The 27,536-nt window shown below is 39.7% G+C and overlaps 1 protein-coding gene across 1 annotated transcript; it reads left to right on the plus strand.

Annotated features, from left to right (window-relative positions):
• Positions 1-320: 320 nt before the first annotated feature.
• Positions 321-24,798, plus strand: zbtb34 (zinc finger and BTB domain containing 34). The gene is made up of 2 exons (XM_079826501.1): positions 321-433; positions 21,244-24,798. The coding sequence occupies exon 2, from the start codon at positions 21,278-21,280 to the stop codon at positions 22,802-22,804; it is 1,527 nt and encodes a 508-aa protein (XP_079682627.1). The 5' UTR covers positions 321-433; positions 21,244-21,277; the 3' UTR covers positions 22,805-24,798.
• Positions 24,799-27,536: the final 2,738 nt, after the last annotated feature.

Consider the following 27,536-nt stretch of genomic DNA (forward strand, 5'->3'; position numbering starts at 1 on the left):
AGATTTGATTACATTTTAAAAAAATTACAGTTAATGTGCAGTTGTTTACATTATGCGCAGCTATTACATTATGAGTTGCTACAGTGTGGTATTCACGGAAATGAGACTGGATACCCTTCACTGAAATTATTGCAACAAAGCTAACATCCTTAAACATACACACTTCCATGACCCTTGTACCGAAAAGTCGGAGGGAAGGGGGCGAGTCCCACCACTGATCTCTATAGCATCCAGAAGGCGATTTCCTTGACAGCACGTCAAGAAACTCGAGAGACCGAGCGCGTCCCCTGGAGACCGCGCGCGTCCACTTCCGGTTGGGCAGAGAGCTGGAAAAATAGCAACGGCTGAGGAGCACAGCTGGGGAAGGAGGAGGCCAGGCTGGAGCTAAAGCGAGTCGCTGTGCAGAGGAATGGGCGACGTTTGATCGGAGAAGGTGAGACGCGACTTTATTAACGGCGCATTATATCTGCTCAGACGTCATCGTTGTTTTATTTGGCGCAGTTCTACCGGACGCATTTGAATACATGTCGCTAACCGGCTAACTAGTTAGCATTCCGTGACAGCGTTGGTACGAGCTAGCCTGGCAGCAACTCGGCTGTCGCAAATGTAATGAGGGACAGTTCCCATGTAGTAATAGGCAAATTAAACATGATCCGTTTTACACCGTTCGATAGCTGTTCAACGTACGTTAGCTTACGTGTTTATTTCCCCTTCAGATGCAGTCAGTGTAGCTGCCAACCTCCACATTCCACATTCCCCTCAATCTCAAGCAAGTGGGCCACTTTCCCACCCTCCTATTTGTTTTGGGCAAGTAAAACTTTTGATCACAGCTGAAGAAGTGATGCAAAAGTACCGTACAGTAACTTATTTCATTAAGGTATTCAAATATCGAAAGTGAAATAAATTTGCTGTCTCAGAAACTAGTGCTGTCTAGTTTTATAGATGCTTTGAACGTGCCTGCTATGCCTACAAATTGGCTGTGTATGCAGTTCACTTGGTTTTAAAACACAGCCAGGGTGTCAATTGAGCTGTTAATGATTTATTTGACAAGGTGGTAATGGTTTATTTGAAGTTAAAGTGAAACTATTTTTAATTGGTCGTGAAAACCATGATTAATGTATTACAATTATAACCGTATTAGTTGCAGTTTACTGTCGAAGGGTTAAGTTTGAGTCCGAGTTAGTTTCGTTTTTGTTATATGGTTAGTTCACTCATAATGAAAAGGAAAATGAAATATTCAATGAACCTGATTGGTGACTAAGACATTCTGCCTGTAATTTTGGGTTAATTGACCCTTTAACCTCCACATGTCATAATGTAGCCTATACAACTATATGCAAACAGTGCTGTATCTATTAGATCGTTTTCAATTATTTAACTTCAATTATTTTTTATTTATATGCAGGGCCAGTAAAGTGCGAGTGTTTAAGGTGTGAGACAGTGAAAAACATCTAGTTTCACTTTCAATGGTTGTTCATGTGCCATACCAATTCCTTCCTTGTCGTGAATGTTTTCAAATTTGAGTTGTTCGGTTTGTACTGCACATCACAATGGACTTTTATCAGAAGAATTGGAATAAAGCCATAGACCACTCAATATATAACGGGTTTAAAGGGCAGGGCAGATAGGGTTCATAAGTTCAACTCAGCTGCTAGTTCTTATGTACAGCATCCGCAAGTTATTTGATTGGTTAGCTACTTTGCTGTTAACAAGAGTAAAAGAACATGTCTTTTCTTTACCTTTCAACATTTAAATTTTTTGCTCTAGCTTTTGCAATACTGGTAATATTGTTAGTCTTCTCATTTGTAAGTCATTTTGGGTAAAAGCAGCTGCTAAATGGCTAACTGTAATTGATGAATGCAGGCTTAGTATTAGGGCTGTCAAAATTGCTCAAAAATGACGTTCGAATATTCCCTCTAAAAAAAGCACGGATATTCGAACTATTCGAACATCTGGTTGCGCATTTTATCAATGACGCGCATTACGTCAATAACAGGACAAATGAATACAAAGACACATAACTACTTATATAGGTAGTCTATTTAAGTTTCAACATATTTGACAACGTATTACCTACACAAAAACAAGTAAATCAACTAATGGCTAAAGACCGCAGACCTCACTCTCTCTCGCCCTCATGCTCTCTGCTCATAACGGCTTAAATGAACACACAAATTTTGAGAGCTGATCAAGAGTTTTGTGCAAGCAATTTAAGGTCGCGACTCTTGTCCCAAATATAGCAGGCTTCATTCAGTGATTGAAACAAATATTAATATAAGTTTTACAGCATATTATTGAACGCTCCGAGCGAGCTGTGCTGTGGTGAACATGGAACTTTTCCTTGACATGAAACGGAAAATAATCAAACCAGTGGAAGCAGTGCATTTATCCTTCATTCATGCAATATCTATTCAGTCAGTAGCCTACCTGTTCCATTGCTTGACAGAACTCCAGCCTGCCCCATCCACGACACTGATCGCTCTCATGTCCTTACAAATTAACAAAATTAATTTCTCCGTTATGGCCTCGCGTGTTGCAGACAGAGAGCTTGTGGCGGGCGATGCAAAGTAAGGGTGGTCCAGTTTGCACATACAAATTAGTTGCTTATATGTACAAAACGAGCCTACAAAAGCATAAAAAAGCTTGTTTAATAAAGAAAAGTTCACGAAACTAAGTGAAAATTCACTAAAGTGTTTAGTGAAATTAGGAAACATTTAGATATCATAAATTGAGTTGTATAAGTTAACGTTACATTTCTACATACATTTTGTTCTCATGTCACAAGTAATATCAAGGTTTATTTTGATCTGTTTTACATGATTCTTTTGTGGTGTGGTTTTCGGTGAAGTGTACTAAAATAAATATCGTCACCTGTGTACATTAGCCCACTTCTTCTCGACACTTTTCCTGATAGTTTATAGAACAATTACTCCGAGTCGCCATCTGTCGTTTCAAAGAAAAGCACAACGGCGAGCGCGTCAAATATAAACACCTCGTCCGTTTGGGGAGGAGCGCGCGCAGTCAGCGGAGGCTCGCGCTGCGGAGACAGGCCAAAGTACACAAGGCTTCAGGCGCGCTAGCGCGCCCACTCGCAAAGCAGACAGCCACGCCTCTACTACCGTGGGCGTTTTTTTACCCCATTTTTTTATTTATTCGAATATTAATTTTCACCTTCGAAATTCGTTTTTTAAAAACTATTCGAATATATATTCGAATTTAGAATATTCGTTTACAGCCCTACTTAGTATAGGTTAAATGGACAATCTGACAAACAGATTGCAAGAATAATATAACGCAACAGTCGGGTTTTGGATGTAAAAATTCCATTTATTTTCTCCCAAGGGGAATTTGTTTTTAACAATTTTTAACAGTTCACACAGAACAAGTTTATGCTTTTAAAAACATGAGATGCAGGTCAATGGAACGGAAAAAAAAGCACAAGGTCTAGAGATGCATTTTTTTTTTAAGTTTTAGGCCGTGTGTCCACCAAAGCATTTTTAATCCAGTTGATTTTTAATTTTTTTTAATTGAGATGCTATCATATGTGCTATATTAACCAGAGAGTTTGTTTCTGAATATGAAAATGTTGATGCACTCTAAAGTATTTGCTCTGGCTCTTGTTTTCACTTATTTTGTTCTGTTGTTGTTGTTGTTGTTGTTGTTGTTGTTGTCTGTTGCTGTTGCACAAGCAGGATATGGCAGTTGGTCGCTATGGTATTTGTTCCGCCCCTCCTCCACTGTGATTGGACGTTCTGGTAAAAAGTGGCAGTGATTTCGCCCAAAGTTGAACATTCTTCAGCTCTGCATGGGTGACTAGAAAAATAAACACTGATCGCTGAAATGGATGCTCAGCACCTTGTCATGCTGCTATGGTACTCCCATTGAAACCAATTGGAAAAATATATTAGCCTAACTTCTTTTACCTTGAGCGCCGTGTTTCTATGTTGTCATGCGCGAGACGCAAAAGCAAAAAAAGTGTCTTTTGCGAGACGCAAAAGACGCTAGTTCAATGGTTAAAGACGTCTGTCTAGTGCATGTTTACATTGAAAAACAATGGAAAAGTAGTAGCGCAGTGGATTGGAAAAATGCTTCCATGAAACACTGCATATGACGTAAAAACACTCTCTACGCTCTCAAACTCTTAAATATTTGTATGCGTAATATGCATACTTTGTTTCTATTAGGGCTGTGCAATTAATCGAATTTCGATTTCGATTTCGATTTTGCCTCCCAACGATCACCAAAATAGTACAATCGAGAAAAAACGATTATTTTGCCTTGCGTTCTGAATGAAACGCGCACGCGCACATCCGCCCCTCCCGAACCCACAAATCTCTATGAGGTCGTGAGTCTCGTGTGCATATCATCCGCTGGAATTTAAAAACTCAGCGCGAGTAAAGATGGCAGAAGGAGGGCAGTTACAGCAGCGTTTGGTGAGCAAAAAAGGCAAAACCAACTCCGTTGTCTGGGAACAGTTTGGCTTCGAGGAATCAGACGACGAGCAGAAACATGCTAAGATTTGCTACATGGTAGTGGCTGCAACGCAAGGGAACACCACGAATCTGTTTAACCACTTGAAAATTAAACAGAGTGACCTATGACAATCTAATAAAGAAACAAAAACTGACGAGAGCAGGGGAGCCGTGTAAACGTCCTTTTTTCCCCTCATATTTTTCAAATAATTCTCTCTTTGTAAACTTTGTTCAATGCATGCGAGATTGCGAGTGCTGCCATATTTTCGAATATGACCAGTCGTTTTCACCGTCATCACCCGGGTTTAGTGCCAGAAGACGCGAATGAGAAGCCGCGCGCGCTGTGAGAAAATGTGTCTCTGTGCGTTCATCCGAGAGCGCGCGCATGTCTCTCAGCGCGCAAATATTGAGTTCTCTTTCAAGTCTTGCTCTTAAACGGACAAACTCACACAAAACGTATGTCAACATGTCCATCTTGATGAGTATCTTAGCAGACATAGTCTGTATATGCCTTAAGTGAACTTTATACAGTCGATAAAGAAGACGCGAGGTCTTAAAGGGGCAGTAGCTTTTACTGCTGTCTGTTTAATGTCAAACAACAAAAGACAAGGACATCACTCACCGCTCTTGATTGAATAGCTTTTGTAAGTTTAATAGGATTAATCTTTAATTTATGCACTCAAATATGCAATGTTATTTTACATTTGATACATTTCTGTACCTGAAAACTAATGTTAGACGTACATGAAAAGCATAGCCGAACCATATTGTTGATCTTATTTATTTGTGGTTATCATTTTTACGTGAATACTTTTATACTTTGATTCGAATATATGTTATATTATTTATTTTAATAGTTCAAAAAGTACAACAAATGTTACAATTTCAATTGAATTGTTGAAAGGTGTATTTTTAATAAATACAACACATTCCCAAAGTCATGTGAAATAATCGTGTTACATAATCGTGATTTCAATATTGACCAAAATAATCGTGATTATGATTTTTTCCATAATCGAGCAGCCCTAGTTTCTATATATAGTTAATTGTTTCATACTTTTTCATCACTTTAAATTTGATTTTCGTCCGCAATGCTTCATGGGATTGTAGTTCTTTACCTCATTAAGGCCTTACACAGTCTTGTACCTTTGTCTTTTTGCCTGGTTTGTAAGATTTTTTTTTGCTTCCAATCAAAGTTTGTAGTTTTGTGTTTCAACTTGTAGCTGGTTGGTTTGGTTCATGGCTCACCCAAAAATGAAAATAATGTCATTTATTACTCATTTATTAGCTTCATGAAGCAGTGTTTTGAAATCGGCCATCACTATAGAAGTCATTATTTAATTTTTTTGGTGCACCAAAAATATTCTCGTCGCTTTATAATAATAATATTTAACCACTGTACTCACATGAACTGATTTAAATATGTTTTTAGTACATTAATGGATCTTGAGAGGAAATGTCATTGCTGGCTATGCAGGCCTCACTGAGTCATCGGATTTCAACAAAAATATCTAAATTTCCGTTCTGAAGATTAACAAAGGTCTTACGGGTGTGGAACGGCATTAGGGTGAATAATTAATGACATTATTTTCATTTTTGGGTGAACTAACCCTTTAACTCTTAAAACTCTTTCGGAACCAAGGACACTGAAAAAGTGGACGGGTAGTGTTGCACACTCGAAGCAGGATATCTGGTTGAATCTTGATTCATCCTTAACTTTTTCGGATATGATCTTTTTTTGCTCGATGTTGAAATACTAGGGTTATGTTATAGACGCCTCTGGCATGTGTTCAAGGTGATTGTGTAAAGAATGTCTTTTTTGAGCAATGGTCTGAAATTGAAAGCAAAATTTTTGCTTTTGCTCATCAGGAATGTCATACGAAAGTGTCTTCATTGTGGATTTCCCCATGTTCTTGTCATCATAAAAGCCATGTTTCACTCGCTATACTCCTGTAGGTATGTTATGGAATCTCAGGAGTCATAAATGTCCCTCCTAACCACTCAGAATGTTTTCTAAACCAGGCTTGTCTGAACAGACGGAGCCAAACCAATTAAGCTGTGTGCATGAGTAGGCATTATTGCTTTGCACTCGATAAACCTTTCATTTTTGTGGCTGCTTCTCTTCAATATTAGCTTTTAAAGGGTTTTGGTTTGAAAGTCCTCCTGTTATGGCAGATTTATAGCACAGAAGAAGAGAAGTTTTTTTTTTCTTGTACCTTACACAAGACATCACCTCCGCTGCTGCTAGCCACTTCTGAATGGAATGAGATCTGCTGTGAGTATATTGCTTGAATGTTTTGGGAACGTTCAAGAGCAGTTTGTTCCTGAAGCTTGTGGTTCAGTGGGCTTTGGCACTGTAGTCCTTGTCTCTTGGCCAGCTTCAATGGGGATTGACTTGGGAAAGAAGAAAGGATGCCTGTGACCTGCGTACCCGAAGCAAAACAGAATGACTTGGTGGTATTTTTATCCACTCTGATTATGCCTGTTAGATATGCAAAGCCTGGCTGATTTCCCTTGCCAGTTCTTTTATAGCGATTCTTAATTATCCTTTCGAATTTGTGCAGCAGTTTCCCTTTGATGTAGCTTTTCTTTTCTTGCCATCGAAATGGCTGGACTTGTGGATGGCGATGGGAGGAGGCACAGAATGGTTCTGGACTATGTTCTTAAATGCACATTGGCCTTTTTATGATCTTTCTCCTGTCACGATCGGGAGCAATACGTTAGCGTTTTAACTGAAAATTCCTTTGGTGTAGCCTCATGCCTGGGACCAGGGATGTTACCCAGAGCTTCTGACCCATTTTTCATTTGCTGTTCAAGCTAACTATCGCTGTGTTGAGTTCTATATTATCTTGATGCTAGCAGCATGACATTAGAGCAATTCTTAGACAGTTGTGTTTATAGAAACATGGGACTAGTGATTGTAGTGAGCATTACTGCTGTAATGTTATGCTGCTAGCATATATCAAGATATACAGTGTCAACGAGGATGCTCGCCAAGATGGGCATTTTGACATAATTTGGTGTGTATTTGTCCGTTGAAGCGCAAGAGGATTTGCCTGGCTCCGCCCTCCTACGTACTTCCGCTCAATATTCATTTTCCTTCAGTACTCCGTCTGGGACTGCGGTTTATTCTTAGGTTTTCTCCGAACAAATTTTTACCATTCCAATCAGCGAACAGAGGGAGTGACTGAGAACGATGACGTTGATGTTGTGCACTAGTTTGAGTTGTAGTTTAGTAATGGCGGCAGAGAAAGATGCGAGCGAAGCCATTCATTCCGAAGTTAAAGCAAGAACAATTTTTGCTTAGTTCTGTTGGTTGCCATGATGTTGTGGCCCTCCTCCTCATGGGGTTCTGGAAAAGTTTGATTTTCCAGCTCGCTCCGTTAGTGGTGAAGGAGGGGTCGGAAGGTATTGTCATCATTTACAGGGGCTAGTCAGTGATTTTATTGCCGTCCGTCTCCCACCACCCGCGTAAAAATCCCCGGCCGAATTACCTACTGTTTTAGACAAACACCAAGGTCGTGTGTAGGGCTGAAACGATTCATCGAGCTACTCGATTAACTCGATTACAAAAATTCCTCGAGGCAAAAATTCTGCCTCGAAGCCTCGTTAAATTCCTATGACGCGTACTATACGCGCAGGGATCTGATTCACACGGACCGTTGTTCAATGTTCAGGAAGCACACCATAGCGTGTGATACATTTTGAATTTAGTTGGCGCGATGGCGGAGACTAAATATGTCCATAAACGGCAGAGAATGTCTAAAGTTTGGGATCATTACATTCTTAAAAAAAGAAGAGAACAAGGTGCAATGTGTCTACTGCAAAGTACACCTGGCATTCCACAGCAGTATGACTTCAATGTTAACGTAGCCTAAGCCATACATTGATGTTGGCTGATTTTAATCCCATACTGTATTTGTAGAGATGTCGTGATGCGGTTTGACTAGATATGATGTTTAGCTTTGATGTTTTTAAAGGTCCCATGGCATGAAATTTTCATTTTATGAGGTTTTTCGACATTAATATGAGTTCCCCTAGCCTGAATATTGTCCCCAAGTGGCTAGAAATTTTGATCGGTGTAAACCGAGTTCTGGCTGTCTTTCTCTGCCTTTGAGAAAATGACAGCCCAGACGAGCTGATCTTGAATTTTCCTGTTATGACCTCATAACAGGAACGGTTACCTCCCTTTCCTCCGCCCAGAGAATTTGGCACGCCCATGCAAGCCCCATATTTGTCCTCGAGAGATCATGGCTTGTGAACGAGTGAATGCTGGCAGTTTCTCAGTGTTTGGATGTACAGATGAAAACAAGTCTTTTTTCAGTTCCTTCTGATCTGTGATCAGTGATTTCTGATGTGTAGCTAATTATTCAAGTTCACACAGAACTTTATTATTTGTGCACACGCTGCGGCTTCTCTCTCTCTCCCGACAGAACGGTGTTTACTATCTTTTGAGTCAGTGTTTTTGTACGTCCTCGTCGCGTCTATCTGTTCTAAAATGTGCATACAGTTGAGAGTTTCTGCTCAACATCGGCAGAGTCACATCTTTAGAGATAAACCTCACGCACGCCGAAGCTCAGGCTGCACTGATCGGTCGGCCTTCAACATCCCCGACCCCCAGTACTGCATCTGGCCCACAGCGGAGGCACCAAACGTGGGGCGAGATTAAGCAGAAGGGGGGTAAGCGTGAGGGTATCCAGGCTAGCCAGCCTAGACCCACAATAAACTGGATTACATTCGATTACTGCGCTGTGTACTCAATGCGCGTCACTGACGCTTTTCATATGATTGGAAAATATCTAAAAATAATGCTATAATCAACACTTACTCGTAACTCGTTCTTCTTGACAGCTGTAATGGTACTTTACATGTTACAAAGTTGGTGGAATAATGATGAAGAGGGACTCGGCTTGACTGAGACTCGTGTTTATTCAGAACTCTCAGACACAAACAAAATAAACTTGCGCTGACAGCGCTCTCATAACTCCGTAGTTACTATAAATAACTTTGTTAGCAATCGCTCCGTGATGTCCGGTTCGCGAACGAATTGTTCTTTTGAACCGGTTCTTTTTAGTGAACCGGTCGAACCAGTTCACCAAATCGGACTGAATCGTTCTAAACGGTTCGCGTCTCAAGTCAGCGCTGATCCATAATTTAGTAAAGTTACTAACTTTCTGACATGAGTGACCGTCCCTCCGACTAGAAATAAATGAATAACCTGAAGTATATGCTAGTAACTACAACAGTTCACTGAACTGAGATGTGCTGAGAACTGATGAAAAGTGAACTCCGGCCCATCCGTCTCTCTGGCAGCAGCTCGTGTCTCATAGACCTCGTTAAACCACGCCCCCTCCGCTCATTTCAAATGCAAAGATGTCAGCCAATCACAATAGTGGGCGTTTTTACTGAAGTCTCGCAGCAGACATGCCCCTTGGAACAGGGCATTCAGCCACAGGGCAAACATCAGTATAGAAAAAATGGCTTTTATTTCTAAATTATAACATTTTATGATGTAAAAATCATACTAACAATATAAGTACACCTCAGGAAACATTATAAAATAATAGAAAAATGCCATGCCATGGGACCTTTAAGTAGTAAACGTTAGTGATGCACGATCATGATTTTACATGGCCGATTCCGATACCGATTTCCGATTATTATAATTTTTTTTACACAATAAAATAATGAAAGTATACATGAACAAGATGTTTATTTGGTATTTAACAGGCTAAATTGTCTTTTGGCTAATGAAAACAAGTCCGCAATCTGAATTTAACAGGAAATTGCATTGGAAATTTAAAGGCTGAAAGGTGAAATTAAAGGCAACAACTGCATATTCTGCAATCCAAACAAAAATGTTACTTAAATCAGCATTTGTTTTTAAATTCAGTGTAAAGAAAAAAAGTCTTTACCAGTGAAATTAAATAAAACCAAACTATATAATTGTTCCAAAATGTTAAATCAAATAATGTTTAGTGCAACGAAAAACAACTAAGATGCTACAGCAGGTGCTTTTTAAATCAAATTAAGTCAATGTTATTTTAAGGTAAAATAAAAATGATCATCCTATAGGCTACAGAACTGATAGTATTTAATTTCAAAAGTGCATGCATGTTCTTCTTTAGGCTACAAAAAGAAGTATGTCGGCTTTGTCACAAGTTAGTCTGTTTCGTTCTCATCCGATCCAACACGTGAGAAGCTGAGCTGAACAAACGCTCACTATCTACGCTTGTGCAGGGTGCGGAGAGGTAAGCTTGCGCAACTTCAGCTAGGAAACCTAAAATGCACTGCAATGCAAGTGATGCAAGCCAAATGCAGCGTTCTATTGAAAATGAATGTATGTATTTCTGCCGTACCGAACTGCAATGAAGCAACTGGTCTGACTGGGGCGTCACTCTTTCTCACGCACGGCACGATTGCACACACACACACACACACACACACACACACACACACACACACACACACACACACACACACACACACACACACACACACACACACACACAGAGGTTGCTAGGTTACCATAGCAAATAGGCTCACCCCAGAAATTATATATTATTTGTTAGTAGCCTAATGGTAAATGCTGCAGGTGTAGAATTCTACATAAAACAGATATTTACTTTGATGTCAGGGCTAGATTACAGCATGAAACCTGCAATCGATTAATCGATCTAGGGCTGCAACGACGCGTCGACGTCGTCGATGACGTCGACTACGAAAATACGTCGACGTGCGTGAAATGCGTCGACGCGTCGGCGGCACATTATTTACGTTCTAGAATGGAACAGAAGATCTAGAATAATGGCAGCTTCTGCCCCCGGGCATAGTGAAAATGATCATTTATCATATAAAGCCAGACCGCGACATTCAAAAGTGTGGGAGTACTTTAAACAGAAGCCGAATAAAACTGTGCTTTGTTCGCTCTGTAATGCCGGTTTCACACTGCGCGCGCAGGCAGAGCAGAAGCTGTGCGCGTGGAGAGCGGGAGCTTTCACACTGCAGTCAGTGTTGCCAAGTCCGCTTTTTTTCCCGCGGAATTGGGCTACTTCTACACTGTTGCCGCGGGCTGTGTCTCATGTCCGCGGGTTGAAGCAAAAAAACACACATATTTAACCCACCGAACGCGATGTTTACCAGATAACCTCCCCGAAACGCGATTGGGCTTGTTTTGGGCTAGTTTTGAGTAACGAATGGGTGGGTTTTGTTGTGTAAACCTGGCAACCCTGCTGCCAGTGTTCTCTCGCGCAGCTGAACCGTGGCGCGTGTATTGCAACATACGGTCACATTTTCCGGTGTTCTTCTCCGACCCCAGTACGTCTCGTGCTTTTATTTATTATGGGCTGCATCTGCTGTTAATGCGACCCGGTTCCCCTCTGTCCCAAACACATATGCATAATAACATGCTGTGTATAGGTAGTTTGCATGATTAAAGTAACATTAAAGTTAAGATATGCCTCTAGCTTTAATAATTTAAATGTGTCTTTGAAGTTTGGGCAAAAACTTCTGGCAGCTTTAGTCGTTGTTTATGCACATGTATCTTCAAAATAGACGACTAGTTATACATTACAACTATGCTGAAAGCTCCTGTATGTGAACCTTTTGCAGATAAATACAAGTGCATTTTCGTTAACTTTTGACACAAATCAATAAGTAAATCATACTCAACTACTATAGTAAACAACTTTTCCTTATTTGGCCCGCTCTGTATACCTTTTATGATGAATAGTATCATTATATATTATGTTTAAAAAGCTTCTTGTGTTCATATATTTCATTATAAAATGGCATACTATGTTCACTACCCTTCCTGAAATACAATTAATATTGTCATCATTCATTGATTTCATGTTAAAATAATATACAAATTCACTACCCTCTTTGAAATACAATAATCAGTAAAAAAGAAGAATAAGATTAATCTGGAAAAACAATCGTTAGATTAGTCGACTAATCGAAAAAATAATCGTTAGATTAGTCGACAGAAAAAATAATCGTTAGTTGCAGCTCTAAATCGATCGATTAAGTGCTTGACTAGTTTTAGGTTTTATCACTGAGGTGGAGTGCACAATCTGCAAAAAAGTTATTTTTACGGACTTCCATGTGAGAAACAGAGGCGAACGGCGCATGACACGTCACGACCAAACGTTAGCGATTGATTATGGCAGATCCAATAGTTTTAGACTTCAACAGAGTACCTGCCTTCAAGGAAGTTAACGCTTGTCAATGGAGAGTGGCCAGACTCTCTGTACAAATGAAATGTATGAGAGCCTGGTAAAGCCAGGCTACAAGAGGATGCAAAAGAGTACTCATGCACACCTCTTGCACTTGAATGTTTAAATCGAAAAAACGTAAAAAAAAAAAAAAACTTTTGTGATGAGATGATGGACCCAATCAGGCCGGTGACAATTCCGTTAGCTCTCTCGAGCATCTTTCATGCTGGCCCCGGTCAATTGGGCAGGCCTTATTGTCAGGGCAGAACGATGTTTGGAATTTTTTTTTTATTTTTTTTAATTTTAAGCGCTGTATTATTCAACAAAGACGAGCAATAAATCTTTTTATATTTATGGTGGGAATCTTTAGGCACCTCACGATCCATATTCTGAATGTTAAGTTATTGCATGTTAAGAATTTTAAATAAATAAACTAATATAGCTTCAAAACATAAGCTAATAAATAATAAAGAGGGGGAAAAAAACATATTACAGACAATGAACAAAGAGTGCTTTCAGTATTTAAGAGTATATGAACGTTTTCCATTCAAGAGCTGTGAGTGATTTTTCTCTTTCTCAGCTTTACTGTTGCTTGATTATTGATGATGACATAATAGACAGCGGGAGATCTGCATTCACACTAATGCACAGGTCTCTTTTGAAATATAAGATGTGGTTTGTACTTTCTATTTAATAACTGGAGATATTCAAGTCATAAAAACATTTTGAGGTGCGTACAGACAGACGCATGCGTGAGCGCTGCTCACTAAGCTTGGCACGAGCATTTGAAACTGAAAGCCTTCTGTCAGTGAGTTTCCTATTTTTAATATATAAGCAGCAAACTGCATTCCAAACGACATTAAATTAAGCCTTCGTAGAGCATTTGTAAGGAAAATACGGGCGGGGGCGAGAACACACACTGTGTAAGCGTAACATCAAGCAAAGTGCACGTTTCTCACTGCGCATATGCTGTGCAATGAAGCCCGCAAATGTCATTGTAATTCGCTTCAACCTTTCCGAACATTATGGAAATCTTTTAATTATGAAAAATTTTATGTTTCGAGTGGTTTGTGTGTGTGTGAGAGGAAATGAAAGCAAGCAGAATATGGGTGTTTCTAAAACACACAAAGCGCCGTTGCGCACCTGCAGTTAAAATCTAAGCTCAGAATTGATCCAGAATCATTGGAGGGAGAATCTTTTCTCCCACCCCAATTGTATAGTATGACCAACACAAAATTAGATCGATTAAACACAAATAGTTTCTTTCCTTTAGGCCAGGCCTGTAGGCGTAACGTGCCAAGTTGATGCTTCTTCTGCAGACTGCTTTACTCTCGCGTGTCATGTGACCAGAGTGTAATCGCAGCCTTTGCGGTTAAACATTTTTTTTATATTATCATATTGCGATTATTATCGCAAAAACAATTAATCGATCAGCCCTAATCCCTATTGTTCAATCAAAGTGTTGCTGAGAGAAGCCATATCGCCCAGCATTCTCGTGTTAGTTCTTGAAAACAGTTCCCCACAAAGTTTGCAAGCACTCCTGGCAGCATTTCCGCCCCCTCACGGCCTATCGGTTTCCTCCTGCCACACTGTGCATGTTAAGCATTTTTGGCAGTACTGGACTAGGTTTTATTTTGCAGAATAGGCTAAAAGCTGCTTATCTTGAAGCAGTCCTTCTGCAGCATTCATTTGCCAATGCTGATATGGCAGTTTCCACTCTTAACGGCTTGCTCAGTGAACCGGTAAAATAAGTTTTCCCAGTTAGCCGTGTTTTTTATTTTTTTATTTATGTTTTTTACTGTTGTTTAGGGATTCTGGATTGTGTGTGTGTGTCAAGTTGTATTCTGTTTACTGATATTTGGCAATTAAAAAGAACTACAATACAGATTGTACTGTAATGTGTTGTGTAATGTGTAAAAACGGCTCATTTAGATTAACCTAAGCAAGATGAATTAGGCTGAGTTTACCTAATTGTGTTTACCCAATTTCAATGTCTGATTTGGTCTGCTGCTAAGTAATACCAATGTGTGTAAAATTGCTGTTTTAGAACATATAACTTGCTTATCCACTAGTTAAGAGATACAATAATTAACCTATAGCTAGACATGAAGATGCGTCATGCAGTGAACCAAGGCAACTTGATCCCTTCACCTGGAACAGCTCTTTGGTGGCAAAAAAAAAAGCTTTTGTCTTTTATATACATATTGACCGTTGCCAAATCTTTTACACCACTGTTGACGTCGCCACCTTACCTCATTGAGAAATTGATGACCTTTAACCATCAATCTTTTCACCAATCCGTCATATGAATATGCCCCTTGGTCTGTTACTTATGCAACTCATAGTATGAGGAAGTTGTTTCATGATTTCATTGTTTTCAACGCTCAAGAGATGTGCTAAAATCCCCCTCAACTCTCCCCTCAGGACACAAGCCTGAGTGTGAAACCTGTGATTGCATCTTGCCGGATTACAGCCAAGACACTTGCCCCCTTGGGTCCATCAGATCAACTGTGTACATTCTCTGGCAACCTATCAAACTTAAGTTCAGCTTGGTTTACATAGAACTGGCACAGCACCTTTTTGACATACAGAATTTAACGTCAATATGTTTAACATGATTTTCCACATTTTTATCACACCCATTTTCTTTCCGAAATTCATTCACACACTATTTCTCTTAGGGTGCTTTCACACCTGCCTCATGTAGTTTGGTTGAATCGTACTAGAGTTAGTTTTCCCCTTTGGTGCGGTTCGTTTGATCAGGTGTGAAAGCAGCAATCGCACTCGGGTGCGCACCAAAAGCGGACCAAACAAGCGTACCGAGACCTCCTCGAACAGACCCAACTGCAAAAAGTACTGATCGTTTTTGGACTAAACCAGCTGCCGTAGTCAGCTGCGCTGTGCATTGTGATGAGGAAGCGTCTGTTGACAGTTTGCACTTTAGCATGGCAGCTCGCGGAGTAGTGAGGAGGTGCGTAGCCTCATAGAAATTTGGTCTGATGACCATATTCGGTCCCAACTTTCGAAAACTCACAAGAACAGCGCGATCTTCGCTTGAAGTGACGAGCGATGCGCGCTCGCTGTTTGCAGTGCATTAGAACTATGGCTGAACGATATGTACAAAATTTCATATCTCGATTTTCATGCCAGATATCTCGATATCGATACAATACGACATGACTATGTGTTTGATTTAAGCCTACATTTAAAAAATTTGTGTCAGAAAATGTATTGTTTTTAAGCCTTTCGCACGTATGATCACACAGGTGAATCACATGATCAACTGCTAAATTCAAATGTTGAATTTAGCCAGAGACAGGTGCGCTCAGAGCGGTCATATATCACAACTTTTCAGTGTTTTCAACCACATACTGTTTATTTTAGGTTTCAAACATATAAATTCACATAAGTACTAAAAAAACAATACATTTAGAGTTTGTTAAATACACATTGTGTAAGTAACTTCAATGTTTACTCTATTCTATTCCCAGTTCACCAGCCACTTACTTTTAAGTATTTCAGGAGAAGTGGATGAATTCAGGTGTTGTAAACATAGAGGTTGTAAATCCAACAGATCCGATTCTCCGAACTGCGTCTGCGGCACAAACTAACACGGCGGCGCCCATCGCGCATACAGCTCAACTAACACAATCGTTATAAAGGTGTTTAAACAACAATATACTTCCACTTGCATGTAGCCTGGATGCCAGCCGAACTTAGCCCCGCCCACAACATTTTTACTCGGGCAGTTCGGTCTGGACTTGCTCAATAGAGAAGTAATTATGCCCGAACAGAAGCTGTTCGGACCAATGAAATTGTCAGGGCGGGCTTTATACGATGATGGACAGATGATAAACAGTAACACAAGCATCCACGTCATCAAAGAGCGCTTGGGTTGAATTTGTTCTAATCCTAACGGAGAACTTGTTCATATATGCATTCACCTTTACTATTTCTCTCAGAAATTATGATTGTGTTGGTAAGTACTCTGTGTATCCTTAAAATCTTTTTTTACAACACCGGCAAAGTTCGTTTACACTCATCTTTTTCTTCTAACGTTAGTCCAGTGTGCGTGCAGACAGCGTTGCCAAGTTTTTACAACAAAACCCGCCCAATTGCTAACGTTCCTCAAAACTAGCCAAAAACAAGCCCAATAGCTTTCCAAGGGGGTTCTCCGGGGGAAAAAAGGCATTTGGGGGGTAAAATATGTGTTATTTTGGAAGGACTGCCTGCTAAAATTCGCATTCCTGGGTCTGTATATCACATAATTGGGGTCGCTTCAACCCGTGGACTTGGCAACACAGTGCAGTTGAGTTCTGACATTTGACAACTAACGTTCTGCGTCGCTCGGTCGCTCCGTTGCTCTGATTGGTTGTAGGTCTATCCAATTGAGATCTCTCCTGGTTCGGTTGAAACACGCCCCATAATCACAGCCCAACGGAGCAGAATCAGACTCACTTTCTGACTAGAATTGAGTATGACGACGTCAGGCTAACTTGCATGTATTTGACAATCGGAATATCAGATATTTCATGCCATAGCTAACACATTTGTGAATATTCTGAATAAAAAAGGAAAAATTACATAAAAGCAGATCATCATTCATTCAGCGCTGTTGATGCTGCGGTGTGTCACGTGACAAGCAATGACACGTCACCATGGAAACGCCGCCCCCCCTCTCAATATAGTTCCCACGTCCCTGGTAGTGTGTGCGCTGGCTTTAGTGGTGCATTCAAGGGCACTCGTAAAACTGATGTTTGTTGTGACTGCCAGAGTTGTATGCAGGGCGAGCGCGGAGAGGGGAAATCTATATCGTCTATATCGTTGCTTTTTTCGATAGTAATATCTTGAAAGTTCATATCTAGATATAGATACGATAACGATATATCGTTCAGCCCTAATTAGAACGTTGTTTTCAAGGCGCATCCGCGCTTCATTATAGAAATGTATTGTTTGCATTTTGTGGTGTATACAAACAATGTAATAGATTATGGCCAGGGACAAAACCAGCCCGCGCAGTTGCAGTTTAGGAAATACGCCATGGCCAATGAGTGATGTGGATGTTGTCATGTGACTGCATTTTGGTTTGTTTCAACTGGTTCGGACCAAAGCAATCAGTGTGGTGTGAAACGAAACCAAAAAAGCTGAAAAGTGCTACAATGTATAATTGTTTGCCCTTGGTTCGGACCAAATGAACCGAACTAGAGATGTGAAAGCACCCTTAAAGGGCATATTGCAGGTTAGAGACCCCAGTGAGTCAATGTATAGAAAATAATGTAGGAACTAGATTTTCTTTAAAATATACGCTACTAAGGCTTTCTGGAGTCATTTTGTGAGAATTTTACGGAAGTGACGTAACGGGAGGGAGTGTGGTCAATTTCAACGATAGGAAAACAATGGATCGCAATGACAGTTCGGACGCTGAGGAAATTATAAATGTTTATTAATACTCATATGGCAGACCACAACCATACAATTATGACACACAATTAGGGACAGGCCAGGATTAGACAGAACAACTATTGAGACAAATTGAGTTGTGGTGTGAGGAGGACCAGAGGAGAACAGAGCAGGTTTCTCGGTGAGAGACTAGTGTTAACTTATAGATATATACACGTTAGTTGGCCACCCTGCTCTCTAAGATATGGTGAGGCCGGTGTCTCAGCCAGCCCTGCCAATTGGAGAAAGTGTTTACTCTCTCAAATTGCTGACTGACACTCACATTGAATCACTAGATTAGAGAGTGAGAAGAGGAGACTTTAGGTGGTTGGAGGCATAAGAGGGCCTGGAGATAATGTAAAGAAGATAAGAAGAACACCTTTTCATTTACAGAATGTTTGCAAATTCAGCTTTTTCCCATTTCTTTTTAAATGCAGCTTTTATAATGCTGTGTTCTGTTCAACATATTGCAAGCTAAGTGGCTGCAGTTGTTTTACTTTTATGCTCTTAATGATGGATCACTCTTTCTCCCACATTATTTTTGGCCATGCATCAACTTGATCTAATAATTTTTCTGCACACACCCATGAATATCTTATTGGTTCCCTGATGTTTTTTCCTCTGTTTTGTTGCTCTGCCGTTGCTCTGGATGACACCTTTGCTTAAGAGCACTATATAAACTACTCTAATACTTGAAGGATTTAAGTGTGTTTGAAGACCAGTCATTGCCATAGGCTGTCATTTAAAGAGGTAGAGATGTCTGAGTCTTTAAAGTGTTTGAGCTTCAATTTAGTATGCAGCACACAAATAATTCATGTTCTGGATTAAAGTGAAGTGTACACTAGACGCATCGCTAAAACTTGCTTTCTAGAGCCACAGTGCAACTGGCCAAATGTTCCTCTGTCTTTTTTCTTATTTATGAAGCTCTGTGAAATTAAGATGTCGTGTCTTATTACGAATTCACCCCATTGACATCCACAAATTCATCCCAAAATGGTCATAAAAGATTTTTTGTATTTATTTATTTATTTAATTGATGTGTATAATTCAGCAGGAATGCATTCATTTGATCAAAGATGACAGTTAAGAAATGTGTCAAAAGATTTCAATTTCAAATAAATTGTTAATTTCTATTCATCAAAGAATCCTGAAAAAAGGTTTTACAGTTTTCACAAAGATATTAAATATTAAACTTTTTTCAACACTGATAATAAGAAATGTTGCTTGAGCACATTATTACATTATAACTTCCTATGTTAATTCTTGACTTAAGATCTGAAAATGTGAAATTAGGATCAAATTCTTAGTTAGGATGTTTCTGTAATACAGGATCAGCATAATAGAATGATTTATGAAGGATCATGTGACACTTTGAAGTCTGTTGATAAATGACTGTACAGCAAATTCCATGTGGAATCTTGATGCTCAACTCATATTTCCACAGAATCAGGATGTCTGTTATTCATAAAATTCTACTAATTCAGTCTTGTGCATTCTTTTATAAATATTTTGCCAAATTGGATTATATATTCAGATTCCAATTAGGGATGGGCATTTTTGTCAATTTCTCATTTCGATCATCGATAGGTCTCAAAAACGAGTACTCGAGTACTCGGGGGTGGGGCATGTGCAGGGGGCGGGGCATGTCCGTCATTGAGATAATGAAAACTGTTATGAAAATGGTTGGTGACAAATACAAACGTGACATGAAAACAGGTATATGAAAACATGAACATATAAAACTAAAAATAACTGCTTGATTATGATGCATAAATGTCTTTGAAAAAGAAACATCTTTATAAAATGACCGTCTCAAATAACCAAGTCAGTAATATCGAGCATTGCCTTTGAGCTGAAACTGTGAAATAACACCACCCTGCAGAGCTTGCTAGCTGGTTAATAAACTCAACCAAACGCACCCTATATCAATGTTAATATGAAGATTATTATGAACCTATTACGACATAAATCAACACAAAAGGACGTGAATGCGCATGTGAACTTCAGCGTGCTAGATTTTACAGGCGGGTTTGAAACGGAACATTTTGAATGCGCTCTTCCCTTAACAACACTGATACACGGACAACGAAAGCACACAGAAACATTTTATTAAAATCGTGTTCTCATTATAATGCTTTGACAGATTGACTCTGCACATCATGCACTTAATTGTATTATTCATGATCGAAGCGTTTACAGACATCACTGCGTGTTTTCAAACCTAACCCTAACCCATAACGAAAAACAACTTTAAATAAACTAGGTCTAGTGTTAAAAAATACGAGAAGAGTATAGCACTGCTCCATTACTAATGTCAATGATTCTGAGAAAGAAATAGCCTATCTGAAAAGAATATCTGTCTCTAAACCGTGTCGAGCTCGAGCATTAATGCATTTGAGCTGAAACTGAAGAGAATGAACAGCCGGTATAACGGCAGCGCTTTTCTAGCTTATTAAGCTCAACCAAACGCGTTTTATATTAGATTAATCAGATAGACAACATAAAGGTAATCTTCTGCATCTGCAGAAAAGGACGCGAATGCGCACATGAACTTCACGCGCTAGTCTGAGTGTTCTCGCTAGTTTCTCTGTGGATCAGCTGACACACGGGGAACTAAGCACAGATCATTTACAGCATTTTCCACGGTGTTCTCATTATAATGCTATGTAGGCTATGACAGATTGGCGCTGCACATCTGGCACTAACCATTTAATGATCAGTGATTCCAGACATCACTGCAGTGCACGCCTCAGTTTCACTTTATTTCGCCGCGATCTGGAGGCGTGCTGTATAACGCCAACCAATCAGACCTCCGGTACCGCGCAAAACGACGCAATAACCAATAAAAAAAGAGACAAATATATATTTTTTCAGGGCGATCATCGTTCTCATGATCGATGATCGCTGTCACGTTCGAGTACTCGATTACTCGACCACTGTTGCCCATCCCTAATTCCAATAAGATTGCAATACTTTCAGCTTTAACTAATTTTACCTGCAGATTTCAACAAATGTGAAAAAAGTATGCAAATACTAAATCTGTCATACCTTTCATTTAGCTTACCTTTTTAATATTTATAAATGTGTTTCCTCACGTATTGTTTTCTTTCATTCAGGTTCTCTACAAACCAGGAGAGACGTCAGTGAGTCATGGAGGACTGCGGTAGCCTCATAGAGTTTGATGTACCTGAGTTCAGCAACACCGTCCTGAACCAGCTCAATGAGCTCCGTCTCCAGGGCAAGCTGTGCGACATCATAGTGCACATTCAGGGACAGCCGTTCCGAGCCCACAAGGCTGTTTTGGCTGCCAGTTCACCATACTTCCGTGATCATTCAGCACTAGGCACAATGAGTGGCCTCTCCATCTCCGTAATCAAGAGTCCCGAGGTGTTTGAGCAGCTGTTGGCCTTCTGCTACACTGGCCACATGGCATTGCGCCTACGTGATGTCATCAGTTTCCTCACGGCTGCCAGCTTCCTCCAAATGCAGGCTGTGATTGACAAATGCACGCAGATTCTTGAGGGTATTCACTCTAAGATCAGCATCCCTGTGCCTGGTGGGACTGATCCAGATGACGATTGCACCACCTCAAGATCTGGACCCAACGGTGTGAAAGACGGTGGTATCTTTGTAAACCCCACCCAGATTTCGCCACCCTACTATCCTCGCCAGAATCATTGCGTGGAAGGGCGGAACTCAGGTAAGGGGATGGCGGAGGAGGGCCAGTCAGACCGAGGGAGCAGCGACGGCATATCTGAGCAGGAGGTGTCCATGGAGGTCGAGTCAGAACAGATAGAACTCATCGGGAAGGATGGGCAGGTGACTGATGTCCATATCAAGCTGGAGAAAACCGACCGGCCCAGCTACTCTGATAGCTCATCGGCAGGTGACGACGGCTACCACACAGAGCTAGTGGATGGTGAGCAGGTGTTGGCTGTCACCGTGGGATCGTACGGACCTGTGCTTTCCTCTGCCAGATATACTTACTCTGCACTACCTTCCTCCTGTTTTGTCAGCCTGAGTTCTTCTAGCCCATCTCGTTCCTTGCTCAGCAGCGTCCGGGGTGGTCGTGCCCGACCGAAACGTCCTGTGCCTCTTCCAGCCGATCTACTAACTCAGCTCAAGCCTAGTGCCGAAGAAGGAGATCCACCTGCGACAGCAACTACCTTAGAAAACGACGTAAGGGAGCGCAGTTTCCGCGGACAGTGGTACCCCTACAACGAGCGCCTCATCTGCATCTACTGCGGCAAGTCCTTCAATCAAAAGGGCAGTCTGGACCGTCACATGCGTCTGCACATGGGCATCACGCCCTTCGTCTGCAAGTTCTGCGGCAAGAAGTACACCCGCAAAGATCAGCTGGAGTACCACATCCGCGGCCACACGGACAACAAACCCTTCCACTGCCAGATCTGCGGCAAATGCTTTCCCTTCCAAGGCACACTCAACCAGCACTTGCGCAAGAAGCACATGACCTCTGGCACAGAAGTTAATAATCACACTGACTTGCTGGGAGAGGCACCAGATGGCCAGAGAGGGGAGCAAGAGGATACCTCAGAGGGCGAAGTAGCCTGCGGAGCAGTGTACCCCGACGATTTGTCAACAAAACCCCCCAGCGAAGAGAGTGGCAAGTGCAGTCCGGAAGAAACCCCTGCGTCCAAACCCCTGCGTGGATATTAAGTAAAATTTTTCCATTTACATGGTTGTTTGTCTTACTTATCTAATAAGGAAGCTTAAAGGGTTACTCTTTTCATGATTAAGCCCAGCTGTTTTTAAAGAAAGACAAGAAATAACCTGCCTTGCGCATTTTCTACTCGTCCATTTTTGTGGAGTTCTACACAGGACTAAGACCGAGAGAACGTTTTTAAGGAGTTTTTTTCAAAGGGAAGGAGTCCTATAATCGGGGGAATTAAATAATTGGGGAGGAGGTCTCTGTAATCAAGGCCTCCTAAGAGTTTTATCACATTTTTATATATCTATATATATTTCCATGTTTTTCAACATATTTACAGACTGAGTAATATAGGCATGTTGCAATAATGAATAATGTGAAAGCTCAGATGAGATGCTTGTCATATCACGCTTTTACCTGACCTGTTTTTGCACATGTGGCCTGTAGTAGGTCACTCACTCACGAGGAATGGTTTATCTGCCAGTGCAAGGCTCTTTGTGACACATCCGTTCGATACCTCATCACACAACCTCAACATACTCATAATGGACAGTATTTGTAGCTTGTCATCAACTCCCGCCAGGTTTTACCTCATAGCAAAGAACCTGAACGGAGGGGAAGAAGCTTCTCTCAATAAAGTCACTTTTGTTTTCAAAGGGTTGGAATGCGGAGGCAAAACCCCTGAGCAAAACATCTTCAGTGAAATATTCCTTAGTGATTGTATGAATTCTGGATTAATCTTGTTCAGTTTTCTCTAGCATCCATGTTATGTGTCTATAGGAAAATTGCTAGTACAAGGTGTACCTGTGGTGTATTTTCAGGATCAAGGATCTACTACATATGATGCTGTTTTCTTCCACTTTTTCATTATTATAATGCCATATTTTTTCCTAGAATGAAAGTCTGTCGTTTTGCACTCTTTCTCTAACATTATCCATTTGGTTTCGGTTATAATATCGATGGTATAGTTGCATTTTAGTGCTAAAGTAGCAGCACTGTCAACTATATTATTTAATTAAGGAAAGTTAAATCATATTTGACTTTTTTTCCGCTTTTTTGCCTTCCTTCCTTCCGTCCTTCTTTCCTTCTAGTTATTTTGCGTTGTGAGTTTTTCCCGACACCGATCATTAGGGTGTGCCTTTATTATAAATTAATATATTTGTATATGCGTTTCTAAAAGTGGTTCCCGCAAGATATGAAATTTGCCTTAGGGCCGTACCATCATGGGAAGAAGGGGAAAAAAACCTCTTGGTGAAATGTTTATTGCATTAATGTTCACACTTGATCAGTGGTTAAAATTTCAAACAGCTTTACTTGTTTCGCTTGCTCAAAAGAGCTTTGTTTTTTTTCCCAGTAACTTTGTGTGGAAACAGACAGCTGTGATTTTAAGGATCTCTCTTAGGCTTCTCACACTTAATGTATCTTTTGATGTATAGACCAAAACGTATGGTGTTTCAGTACAGAAATGCATAATTGAAGATTCACTTACAGCCGGTATGCTTTTGTTAATGTGAAATAGTATGGAGGTGTATTGTTTATGCTGGATGAATAGTGTTGGGTTTCATACTACAATAGCGCAGTAATAAGATAAACCTGCAGTGTCAGTACCACAGTTGTGGGCACTTTTATGTGTTGAATATTGTGAAGAGAGCCCTGGACAATATCTCTTCCTATCCATTTTCACTCTTATGTAACTGGTGCAAAACGTCATACCTCACTTTTTTTTTTTTTTAAACCTGTGATTGAATAAGGCTCCTTGTTGTATCACATGCCAGTTTTAGATACATTTTGTTATATCTTTTCACCACACTGTCTTATTAATTCTAACCGATAAGCAGCTGCATACGATGCAAAACAAGTAAAATAGTGTTTCATTGTGAGCAATACACTAGACTCATATTTTATAGTCATCACTACAGTCAAACATCTGCCTCCCTGTCTGCAATATATTTGATTTATAGTTGTGGATGCTCAGACAGATTAAAACATGCCTCGTTTTCTCAAAGATTCAAGTGCTTTCAAGTTTGCTTGACATACCATTTAGATATTTACTTTACCACACCCTCCATAAGTTCACTTTAACAACCACCAATGATACTTAACGTAAGCAGTGTACCTTTTTGTTTAGCTGCGCTACTCCTTGATTCTGTAAACCGCCACCAGTATCACGCCTTGGGCAAAACTGATTTCTGAAAGTATAAGTTAAACTACTCAGTGACTTACATTTATGGTGCTCTTCTGTTTGCAGTTTCTGTAGTTTTGCTGTCACTTTCTTTATTTTATTTTTTTTATTCTCCATTTATATCACTTTCTCAGTTAAAGTATTTTAAGTTTTAAAAGTCAACTTCAGCACTGAGAGAAAAGTAATTTCCATTTTTCTTTCTGTTTCTCTTTGCGTTTTATTCAGCTCAAAATTCGTATTTTAGAATACTAAACTATTTATAATGTGCCATTACAATCTCTTCATGTGCTTGTTAAACTGGCAGATGAGTGAGAATGAACCTTATACTTTTGTTTTACCGGCTCTGAGCCTTGAATCCATGGCAGTTTTGAACAATGAGCCAAAATGTGAATCTATTACAGTTAACAAGAGCCAAAACGCTCAATGCCGTACTACTGACAGAGCATGTTTGGTGTCATTCTGTGACATGAGATGCCATGTATGTCATTTGAAGCATTGTAAGGCCGACTGCTTTGTTTGCTGAATATGTTTAGATTTGCTCTGTTCCTTTATCATAATGTACCCGTTCATCTTAGATGACTTTGGCCACTAACCAAAGAGCAAACCAAAAAATTGTAAAGGGTTTGTGTAGTATGTTGCACAGCGGACAAGAGAGAGACCAAAATCAAGCCATGGAACAAATGAATCTGTTTTAGAGGTGTCAGTGGATCTTTTTCATCTCATTTCCCAGCATCATGTTGTCATGTGTTACACACACTGGTGTTAAGCCGAAAAGTTATCTTTAGCTAATGTTTACAATGAATGAAGCTGTAAGCTTTAGCTTTTGAAGAACAGACTTTGGATGTTGTTTTGTGGTCTTTAAAGAGGTGATGATGGTACAAACAGAGATGTTTTGTCGATTAAGTTGATTGAACTGGTGCCTTGCTGTGAAACATAGGCTACATTACCATTTGGGGTCAGTAAGAGTTTTGAATTATTTTGAAAGAAATGTTATATTTTTATTCAGCAAGGATGCATTAAATTGAACAAATGTGACTACAGACATTTTATAATGTTACAAAAGATTTTGGTTTCATATAAATGCCATTCTCTTAAACGTCCTGATTTTTTTTTTTAGAATTTAAGCGGCATTTACTCACCCTCAAGTTGTTCCAAACGTGTGTGTGTATATATATATATATATATATATATTTTCTTCTGCTGAACACTAAAGATATTTTGAAGAATGTAGGTAACCAAACAGTTGATGTTCCCCATTGACTTATTTTTTTTTTTTTGTTGGTAACACTTTATTTTATGGTGTCAATGTTACATTTACTTACTATAGTAATAACTATAAATTATGCATAATTACATGCAACTAACCATAAATAAAACCTAATCCTAACCCTATGGTAAGTACATGTAGTTACTTAATATTACTCGGTACTTAAATGTAGAATTACAGTGTAACTAAGATGCCTTAAAATAAAGTGTAACCTTTATTTCCTACTATGGAAGTCAGTCACTGTTTGGTTACCCAAAAAATCTTCTTTCGTGTTCAGCAGAAGACAGAAATTCATACAGGTTTAAAACAACTTGAAGGGTGAGCAAATGATGACACAATTAAACATTTTAGGTGAACTATCCCTTTGGGCCAGTTGTTCAAAACATTTCATCTGGATCAAAATGATCTGGATTTGGAAATCCCATGTTTTGATCTCCAGGATCACGTAATCCATCTTACTTTCGTACCGGTTTTTCAAAGCAAAATTGGATTGGATCACCCTGATCCAGATACACACCTTTTCGGTTACCAAATCTGGATGACTAGTGCGCTACGGAGCCTCTAAAGGGACATGGTTATGGAAAAAATATGAGTTGGGAAAAAAAAATTCAAATGCTTTTGCATTCTCTCAGAAAAGTTTCGCGTAGCGTTCACCCGAGAAAACTTTTGACTGGTTCATCTCTTATAATTGATAAGAAGTAAAAAGTCTTATAAATGATAAAAAAAAACATTTTAAATGTAATATAATATTTTTGACTGGTTCATCTCTTATAATTGATAAGAAGTAAAAAGTCTTATAAATGATAAAAAAAAAACATTTTAAATGTAATATAATATTTTTGTTTGATATTTACAGGCGTTTGGGGATTATTTTATATGGCTAAATCTTTTTTTACTTTGTAGGGTACCGAAAGGCTTAATAGGTAGCCTAATGTCTACTTCTAATTTATTACTTTAACAATTAGCCTAATCAAGATAATCAAATCAAAATAAAATATGTTTTTGTATATTATATGATACAAATGTTGTATTTTTTTTGACCAGTTTTAAAGTTTTACTACATTTTCTTCCTGGAATCCACCTCGAAATCCTACCCCCTGTTGGGATCAGGATGATCCTGTTTTTTTGGATCAAAGTTATCCAAATCCTACTGACAAGTTTTGCACAACACAAACCGAAGGTTTGATCCAGATTAAAACTAGGATTGGATTCCGTGATCTAATCTGATTTCAGATCCCTTCTTTTCCTTTTGAACAACCCATTTTCAAGATATGATCCAATCCGATAACCA

Source organism: Gobio gobio, assembly GCF_949357685.1.
Source record: "Gobio gobio genome assembly, chromosome: 10".
In the NCBI taxonomy this organism is placed as follows: Eukaryota; Metazoa; Chordata; class Actinopteri; order Cypriniformes; family Gobionidae; genus Gobio; species Gobio gobio.

Coding starts and splice junctions, on each gene's coding strand:
- zbtb34 (XM_079826501.1), top strand. CDS start 21,278: ATGGAGGACTGCGGTAGCCTCATAGAGTTTGATGTACCTGAGTTCAGC.